Here is a 10247-nt window from a genome sequence, read left to right on the forward strand (position 1 = left end):
TCACAATCTGAAAAGACACCACGACAGACTCGATATCTATAGAATCAATATTGACTACCTTGATTTTTCTTATCCTGATTTAAAAGCAATTGGAGATGCTCAATCAAAAGATCTCTTAATACACACATTGTTGCCAGAGGAAGCAGAAACAGGTGGAACAACGATCTCCCTATGATTTTATTGGGACTCAGATCCTCTCTCAAAGAGGATCTGGGATGTTGTTCCGCTGAACTGGTTTATGGTCAGCCTCTGCGTTTACCTGGAGAATTTTTTGTTAATAAAAATCGACTATTAAAAATGTTGTCATTTCATGCAACAACAAAGAAATGACTGTTGGTTGATGGCTTACAATCACCATTTTTGCTAAAGATCCTTAATGAATTTGTTATCGATGTTTTAAAATACTTTCATTATTGGCTAACAAGCCGCTTCTAAATTTTGCTTTCAAATCCCTAAATATTTTGTTACATTATTAGACTTGTTTTTGTAAAAAACTTATTTTCGATTTAAAGCAACAAATAGCGATCGAGATTAATTTATAATATTTAAAAATGAATGCGAATTGTTTTGAACAAATTTTGAATCATTTTAACTCCACGTGTAATGTTGCTATATTAAAATGGTATACTACATTCGATAATATTAATAAACTTAAGCACGCGTGGTGATAATAATAGGTACACTCCGTAAACTGTTAAATCGCCACGAACTGTCGTAATCGGTTTATGTTGTTGATATTCAAACCCATAACAAAAACCACGACCGCATTATCTTATCTCTCTTTAGAACGTGTGTCGCTTCATTCAACTCAAGAACAACAAAACATTCCAAATTTAACTTTAGTAAAACGCAATATTATTCTACAAGTTATTAAATAATCGCACGTGCGATGGTCAGTGGTCGAGTAAATTGCACGATTACATTTTTATTTTACGTAATTCCTTCTTTTTATGCATTAAAGGTCAACCTGTTTACAATTGACTTCGATTATGTTATTAATATTCCCTCTTTATTTTTATCAAACAGTTTGATTTTGCGACTTCGATTTCGCTGCGTAAATTTTGTTAAACGGCACGTGGCTTTATAGTCTCTGGAGGCCAGGTAAACAGAATAATAACCTAACCGTGTAAGTACTCCGAGCGTGACAATAGATCATTAAATAAATTCTAGTGTGTAGTTGACTTTGAGATTTGTAATTTTTTATTTTAATTATTTGCAACAAAGTTATTTGCTTAATTCTATATATAGTAATAACCTAAAATATTAAATTACACATGATTCTTTATTACAATTCCTAGAAAGCGTGGAAATATTTACATTCGCCGTGCAAAACATTTCTCTACGACCTCGCCCAAAAAATTAATCAGCTCATGTATGTGTATTTTGAATATACACATGTTTGGCGATTATCGCACGATTTCTGCGCGTTTATCTTCGATGCTGCGCCAATTCTGAGAGGAAATCCTTTCGGTCGCGGTATTCGAAAATAGAGCGTTACTTTCCATTTAATTGAGAGGCGGGCGCCCGTGCAAGTTTTTCACATCACCAAACTCTACAACAACAACAACACCACGAGCCTGATGGCCACACGAGGAAACCTTGAATCCCATTTTCGAACGTCGCGTGTGCATGCACTCAACGGTTAAGCACATTTTGTGGGTTCTAATAAAGTTTGAGGCGATAAACTTGGAGACGTGACCTAATTTGTTTATAATAGTTTGAACCATTATCTACACTTACTTATTATTGTTATTGAGTCTATTTTAAATCAGAAAATATTTCTTTTTCAAACAACCAAGAATGTCAGATACTAAACATTACAAGTCTTCATTTTCTTGTTGAAAATAGCAGTTAGCCAGACAATTACAACCTTTTAACACTCCAAAATAAACTTAAAACCTTTAAGAGTACCAATAAATTTCGAATCTGTTCGAAAAGTTTACAAACCGTTCCCAAAAACTTCAATGCTATTGAGAATACATGAGAATGTGGAAACTTAAAGGTGCATAATGCGTTTTACAATAAAACAATAGATATAAATGCAAGTTTACAATAACAAAACAATTGTGCACGAGGAAACCTCGATTGTCACCCGAAAATTTACATTGAATGAAATTTCGTGTGTGACAAATACGCGATAAGGATTATCGCCGAAAATAGATTAATTCGATGCGCGTTATTTCGTTATCGGTAATTGGCAAAATATAGAATTATCGTTTCCGAAAAAGTTTCTTATCTTTGGCAAATAAGCGTGATAAGTAATTTTTGAGAGCTTTTATTTTTTTCGCAAATTTTAACGAAATCGAAAAAAAAATTAAAATCAAATACTTCAAATTTTGTTGCGTCTAACATAAATGTATATCTTATTATTTTTTTTTGATTCGGTTTTCAGAAGAAATATGAAACCTAAAATAATCAATACAGGTTTTTATTTAAAAAATGTTTAATACCTAATATCCACAGTAATTTTCCAGACACGTTATCGCGTTATGTTAGTGTAAAACAGCGTGTAAAATGAAAATTATTTGTTAGTTGTAAATTCTCATGCAAATAGTTCCCAAAGCGAGAGGAGAGTGTGTCAGAAAAATTACGACTTTTCCGCACATGCAATGCGTGCTGGAGAACCTTGACACAAACCTTGCCACCAATACAAACGGAACCAAATAAACGAGCGTGTGCGTGCCATGCACATTCGTTGCGTAATTTGTTGTTGCAAAATTATTATTTGTTATATTATTTATTCAACTATGTTTCATGAAATTATTAACATATATATTTATATATAGGTATTATTAATCTCTGTGTACAGGGTGTCTCAAATTCGTCGTCCGCATAACTATCTCCGAAACTAAAAGAACTAGAAAAAAAGTAACTTAAATGTCATGATCTCGTTTTTCAAGAAACTGCTAATGCCAAAAACTTCGAATAGCTATCGTCTTTTATTTAAGCACTAAATTTTTTACGAAGAATTTAGTGGAGTAGGTAAAATTTTCTTCTATTGTTTTATTTTCGAGATTTTACAGGTAACTGTATTTTTTTAAACCCAACCCAATCCCAATTATAGAGTGAAGAAACCCAAATTATAGCGTGAAGAAACTCCAATTTTAACGTGAAGGTATGTTGGGACAGGCCAGTTTTCTTTTGAAGCCCCAATTATAGCGTGAAGGAATGTCGGTTTTCTTTTGAACCCCAATTATAGCGTGAAGGAATGTTAGGGCAGGTCAGTTTTGTTTTCGGCTGTTAATCATCTAGGTAAAAAATATTAAGTAAGGTTAGTTTTGTTTACGGCTGCAATTTTATTTTATTTTATTTAAGTGTTGCAAGTTTGATTCACCTTCTAAGACATAAAATGAACGATACCATCTATTATCGCCGAGGTCGCTTGCGGGCGAGGCGCTACAACCGACATTTTATACCAGCTCCACGTTGATATAGTTACATATCCAGCGCCTCGCCCGCAAGCGATCTCGGCGAAGTGAGAATAAATTAATGTGTTTTGCGTTTGGTTTACTTTCCAAGACATAAAATGAACGATACCATCTACTATCGCCGAGGTCGCTTGCGGGCGAGGCGCTACAACCGATATTTTATACCAGGTCCACGTTCATATAGTTACATATCCAGCGCCTCGCTCGCAAGCGACCTCGGCGAAGTGAGAATAAATTAATATGTTATGCGTTTGGTTTACTTTCCAAGACATCAAATGAACGATACCATCTATTATCGCCGAGGTCGCTTGCGGGCGAGGCGCTACAACAGATATTTTATACCAGCTTCACGTTGATATAATTACATATCCAGCGCCTCGCCCGCAAGCGACCTCGGCAAAGTGAGAATAAATTAATATGTTATGCGATTGGTTTACTTTCCAAGACATAGAATGAACGATACCATCTATTATCGCCGAGGTCGCTTACGGGCGAGGCTCTACAACAGATATTTTATACCAGTTTCTTTCCTCGGTAAAATGAGGATAAGCGATTTCTCATTCAAATGTTGTGCGTTTGGTTTACTTTCTAAAAAATTAAATGAACGATATCATCTAATGTTGCCAAAGTTGCTTGCGGGCGAGGCGCTACAACCCATAGTTTATACCAATTTTTCAATTTTTTGTTGATATAGTTACATATCCAGCGCCTCGCCCGCAAGCGACCTCGGCGAAGTGAGAATAAATTAATGTGTTATTGGTTTTAGATTTTGAAGCTAATTGCTTATATGAATATTAAAATTAATGATCCTGATTAATCGTCGTTCTCAAAACATTCCCATGTAACTTATTGACGTGGAAATATTCAGATGCCACGTGCGTCAGCAGCGTTTCCAACCGAATCAATACCGACTTTGTCTCCCCCATCATCCTAATTTATGACACCCCAAGCTTCGCAACTTCCATCATATTCTATTCTAACCATCCTTTATTGGTTAGAGTACAAACCAATAGTATCAAAGATTTGGAATCTTCGCCAATTTGCATAAACTACACCTCTTCATCAACTATTTAGCATGATACACGTGTACCGTTACCAAGACCTAGAAATCTAGTTCTTTGCAGACGCCGTCGCGTCTACCAAGCCAAACAAGGCCGCCGATTCTGGCGTAAATTTTACTTTCGTATAAGCTTAAAACAGTTGGCTATGTAGATAACTTTTGAACTTGAAACCGGAACGCAACGGCATAATTATTGAGCGGAAGCAAGATGTACGCGTGTTCGATCCTGCGCCGGTTTGTTACGTAGGACGATCTGATCTACGCAGGTCTTTTTATTTTGTGTTAAAAGGAGCCTCCTCTTTGAGGTGGCCGTGCGTTGTGCGCAACCTCGTTTGTAGGTCGATGGGTCGAGGACCGAAGGACACGTGTATGCGTGATGTACATCCTGGATGGAAAATCTCCGAGGCTAATAGTTTTTTTTTTGATTATTATTAATAGATTTCATTGCTGTTATGCCTTTTGTTTTATATTGGTTCTCTGCCATCGCCTAAGCTACTTACTTCATTTAGTATAGTCCAATGATGGTGATTTTGTGTCCTATCTTTAAAATAATAATATCTATATTTACGTGTTGGCTAAAATCAAGAATAAACCTTCCGCTAAAATTAACTCAAAGATGTTGAATGAACGCCGTGCAATTTTAACTCAAATTATGTATTTGTCATGAGACTTGACACTCACAGAGTTGGTAATAATTGCGTAGGAGTCGCACGTTGTGCTAGTACGCACACGTGGAGAATATCCGAGAAGGTCGTAAATGAACCGAGTGATCGATTTTTCAGCCCACACCGCAGAAAATTTGCCCCAGTGCTACTCTTGTTTTTATTATAATGTAGGGGTTGCTAGGACGGGGGTATTCGGCTACCCCAAAATTCTAAATTTTAATCAATAATTTAGGAAACTCAATTGTATTTTTTATTTTTCAAATAAAAATGTAAGTTTAAAAGAATTGAAAGAAATGAAAATGCGTAATACTTAGTATCTTTGTAATCTAACCTTCACCTCTTAGAAAGTTTGGAACGTTGAACTAAGCATGAAAAGTTTTCTATGCATCGGTGCACATAATCGGAGTTTTAAATTAATATTAAATTTGTAGCTTCTACTTTATCATTAAAATCACCACCTAATTTTAATTTTAATTTAATAACACTCCCTCAAAATTCATCTTAATGTTTCTTCAAAAAATTAAGGAGACAAATGTTAAACTAAAGAAAGGTTACATAGGTTCAAGTTCTGAATCTAGGGTAAGGAACGCTTCTTTGGTCCGGATTCGGCACGTGGAAGTCCGGACCACGTGCATTCCGCCTGAAGGGTTCGACGAACCTCCCGGGTTCTCCTTCTGTGCTGATCGATAAGCGGCAGTAAATGACAGAGAAACAGCAAATCCTCCCGGTTTTGAGAAGGGGAACTATGACTATGACGGAGATGTCAGGGGTTGAAGAAAAGAAATTAGCAAAAACAGTAGGGGGACAGAGACAGATTCGAATCTTGAAACGGGAGTGGCTCTAATGATAGATTTGGTGAGCGGGCGATGTGGAGGGAATGGAATTTATCAATGCTAAGGTCAGTGTACTAAGTAACGAGTCAGTTAAGTCATAAATTATATGGTGGATAATAGGAGCGTGATGAAATTCGTGTGTTTTGGTGGAGTCAATGTTTCTTTTTATACTTTTGACCCGAAACAATGACCTGAGTCAATGCATTTTGTATGATTGGAAAATATTAAATTAGAAATTTATTCTTTCTAAAATAAAGAAAAGCAAAAAGTAAGAAGATATTTAAAAAAAAATTAATTACGAGGACTCCATACGTTGCTTTCTTGAGAGCGAAAAATAGCAGACAAAGTGATGGAGCTACGTTGAGATATAGGTGTATTATCACTTATCACAGTGTATGAACCTTAACCTCAGCAAACGAATACAAAGAGGAGAGTCAAAAAATAAAACATTGGCGAAGTTAGAAGATGATCATTATATTAAGGCCATTTAAAACCTGCAGTATTTAGCGCTTACAGCCGCTCTAATCTTCACCAAGTAGTATTTAATAATTTAAAGTAGTATCTCGTGTTCTGACATCAGTATCTAATCTTTTGGCATCAGTATCCAGTCTCCTGTTAGTTGTATCTAACCTTGTGCAGGTTCTGCCATCAGTATCTAGTCTCCTGCAAACAGTATCCATCTTCTCCAAGTGGTATCTAATCATTTACAAGTAGTGTGTAGCCTTCTGCCATCAGTAACTCGTCATCGATTTTGTGCAGCTTCTGCTTCTGTTACTGCAAGCTTAATACTAAACTCAAGGTGAATGTTTTGTATGTAATATGTTGTCTTGATTTAGTTGTCTTCTTCTTATTCTTGTAGTTCTTGCAAGGAATAAGAGGCGTCGATCGGGATTTCTTTTTTCGTCTTCTTTATTATAGAATACTCAAACGATTGCCTTGTTATATTGTTTTGTGTTTTTTATAAAGTATGTCCATAATTACCATAATTTTTTTAATCGCGGCAGTTATAAAGATAAAAAATTATCAATTTCACTGAAGAATTTTGAACTAAAATTCAATTGGGTACATATAAAAATAAATTCAGTGTCATTTATTTTTAACTTTAAACCTCTTAACTATCACTGTATAAAGTTACTATATAAAATATCTTGAGACACCTGTTCCCGTTTTAAAATGATTACAAAGATAGATCCCGTATATAATTAGAACCGAATCACTTAGAAATGTCTATAAATATTTTAGGCACTAAAAGCATTTTTAGTTAAAATAAAACAATTTCATCAAAGAAACAAAGAAAGATCTAGACTACTTTTAACATTTCAAGAATGTAAATTAATAATTAAACCATTCTTGAACGTTGTAGGTATTTACAACAAATCTTTATTAATTGCAAACACTTAATGTTTTTAAACACGTGGAAATATTTACAATATGATAAAAAAACTATTTTTATTATAAATTTGTTTATATATGTATACAGTTATTTTAAACAGTCATTTTTTTGTTACCAAAAATTCATTTTGAATTAAACTTCCGTGTCACGCACTACAACATCACGTGGTGAATAATAAAAGCTCGGTTCCCACATCTCAAAAAGAAGTAACTCCTTCACCGAAAGCCCACCATCGAAAAAATAAGGAAAAGAAAGACAACGGTCAAAAAAACACGTACAATGAGATGGCCAACCGTAAAATAATGAAGGAACTCCGATGCAGCTCAAGCTTCGTAATGCAGCAGACAACGAGAACTTCGAACCAAGTATTTCAACATTCATCATAATATGAACACGTTATTTTGATTCTTCAATGCATTTTTTTTGTCTTTTTGTTATTTTTTTATTTACTATTTTGATCTTGATACGAGTTTTTATCAGCCATGACCCGTATACAAATATTTAATGAAACGCATCCTCTATGTAGTGCGTACGTGCATCTGATGACAGAGGAGGTCTTTGAACTTGTTCTTTTCGTGAAGAATGGAGCAAGACTTGAAACGCGAACGCGTTGACGAGAGAAAGTTTTTTCCCGGGTTTTTAACGGAAAAGGTAAAGAATGAGAAAGAGACGAAGAAAAAACCACATTTAGTTTTCGAGAATCGCTCCTGGTTTTAACCTTTAACAAAGTGTTTGAAAACGATTCCAAGCTTTTAAACTCGACTGTTAAATTATGTTAATTGAAGCTTAATGTGTCCCAAAAGTAAAAAAGTTTCTTCTTTAAATGCATCTATTTTAAAAAAAAAATCTAATGGTCATTAATCTTAAAATGGGAAGATTGAATGAGTGAGTGAATTTAGTGGTGAGATCGATGACGAAAAAGCATCAAGGACTCGATAGGGGGCCTCGTGTGTTAGAAGGAAGGTTATTGACTCCTAGACGAAAAATTTTACTATCGAAGTAGTGAAGCATTGGATTGCTTAAACGCGCCGGGAGTCAACGCTCCCTAAAATTTCAGGACTACGCCACGCGAGGCATAAAAGTTCCCCCAAAACCAAACCATAAATCATGATCCAATGATTCACTTTTCCTTTATTCCAAATAATTCCTCATCTTCAATCCCGATAGTCGCCTTATTACCTATTTTTGCCCTTCGTCGATCGTAAAAGAAAATCTGATCGAGTGATGTTGTATGACCTAACGTTAAAATCACAAAACGCTTTGTAATACGTTTGCGCGAAATATTGATTTGGGAAAACAGAGGGGAAAACGTTATCACGCATATAAAAAGATACAGTACAGTTAATTCCAAATTTTCGGCCAAAATCACTTCTGTTAATACGCAAAATAATTATGCGCATAAATAAATGTTGTTATCAGGTTATGAGTCATTCAATATTATTTTATATTTCACATTTTCTTTCCCATAATAGTATCTAATCACCTACAAATAAGGAGAGTATTCTATCATTAATATGTAACCTTCTGCAAGTAAGGGGAGTCTTCTGCCATCAGTATCTAACCTTTTGCAAGTAATGAGAATGTTCTGTCATCAGGATCAAACTTTCTGCGAGCAAAGAATCATCAGCATCTAGACTTCTCCAAACAATATATTGTCTCCTGGAATCAGTATCCATTGTCTCCAAGTAACATCTATACATCTACACTGGGTTAACCATGAGTTGTCTAAGTCATCCAGCTGTAAATTCACTGTTCTACTTAAAACTATAATATCATAAGAAAGCAAGATCAATTTTATTTATAACTACTTGTAAAAAGAATGTGACTGACACCTATTCATAATTTACTCAACTAAACAACATAACAAGTATAAATTTTATGAATCTCCCAATAGATGGCGTAAGAAAATACCAAATCTTCTTTATCGACATTAACCGGGTTTATGCTAAATTTCTAGGTTATGTTTGATAAACGTTAGCGTTACGTTTGTTTTAATACTAATTTGATAACTGAGTAAGCAATAACCGCTTTAAAATGGTAAGTAATTTGTTAATTCACGCCAAAACTCGTAATTTATCCGAGAAATTTTTTTTAGACGATCGGCAAAAATAATAAAATGATTCAACACATAAACTACAGGGTTAGAATCACCCTGCAAGATTCCCGTACTTTCATCGGGACCTTTAAAGCCTTCGATAAACACATGAATATGATCTTGGGCGATTGCGAGGAATTTCGTAAAATCAAACCGAAAAATTCGAAAGTTGAACGTGAGGAAAAACGCGTTTTGGGATTTGTATTATTAAGAGGGGAAAGCATTGTTTCTCTTACTGTGGAAGGGCCCCCTCCCCCAGAAGAAGGACTCCCGCGGGTTCCTATTCCAGGAGCAGCTCCTGGACCTGGTATTGGGAGAGCAGCTGGGCGGGGTATGCCAGCTGGTATTGGTGGAGTTCCGGTGGGGCTTCAAGGACCAGTGAGAGGTGTAGGGGGACCCTCTCAACAAGTTATGACCCCTGGAGGTCGTGGGCAGGTTTCAGCTCCACCTCAAATGAATCAGGGTCCGCCAAGAATGGGAGGTCCACCTCCAGGAATGATGGGGCCTCCACCGGGTATGATGGGAATGCCGCCTGGGATGGGAATGGGAAGAGGGGGGCCACCACCAATGGGGATGAGAGGTCCGCCACCTGGAATGATGCGTGGTGGTCCTCCTGGACCTCCAAGACCACCATATTAATCATAGTCTTTTTTTATAATTTTGAAATTGAATACCATTTTTTTTGTAATGTATTTAAGGTGTATTAATAAACTAAATACTTTGAATCTGAATTAAAGAGAAATTATTTCTATATTATCATACATAATATAAGG

General features: G+C 35.7%; 1 protein-coding gene across 1 annotated transcript; it reads left to right on the plus strand.

The window, feature by feature from the left end:
* Positions 1-9304: 9304 nt before the first annotated feature.
* LOC111427694 (small ribonucleoprotein particle protein SmB) lies at positions 9305-10205 on the plus strand. The gene is made up of 2 exons (XM_023062931.2): positions 9305-9416; positions 9475-10205. Exons 1-2 carry the CDS (start codon positions 9414-9416, stop codon positions 10111-10113), a joined length of 642 nt encoding a protein of 213 aa, XP_022918699.1. The 5' UTR covers positions 9305-9413; the 3' UTR covers positions 10114-10205.
* Positions 10206-10247: the final 42 nt, after the last annotated feature.

Source organism: Onthophagus taurus, chromosome 6 (genome assembly GCF_036711975.1).
Source record: "Onthophagus taurus isolate NC chromosome 6, IU_Otau_3.0, whole genome shotgun sequence".
Classification (NCBI taxonomy): Eukaryota; Metazoa; Arthropoda; class Insecta; order Coleoptera; family Scarabaeidae; genus Onthophagus; species Onthophagus taurus.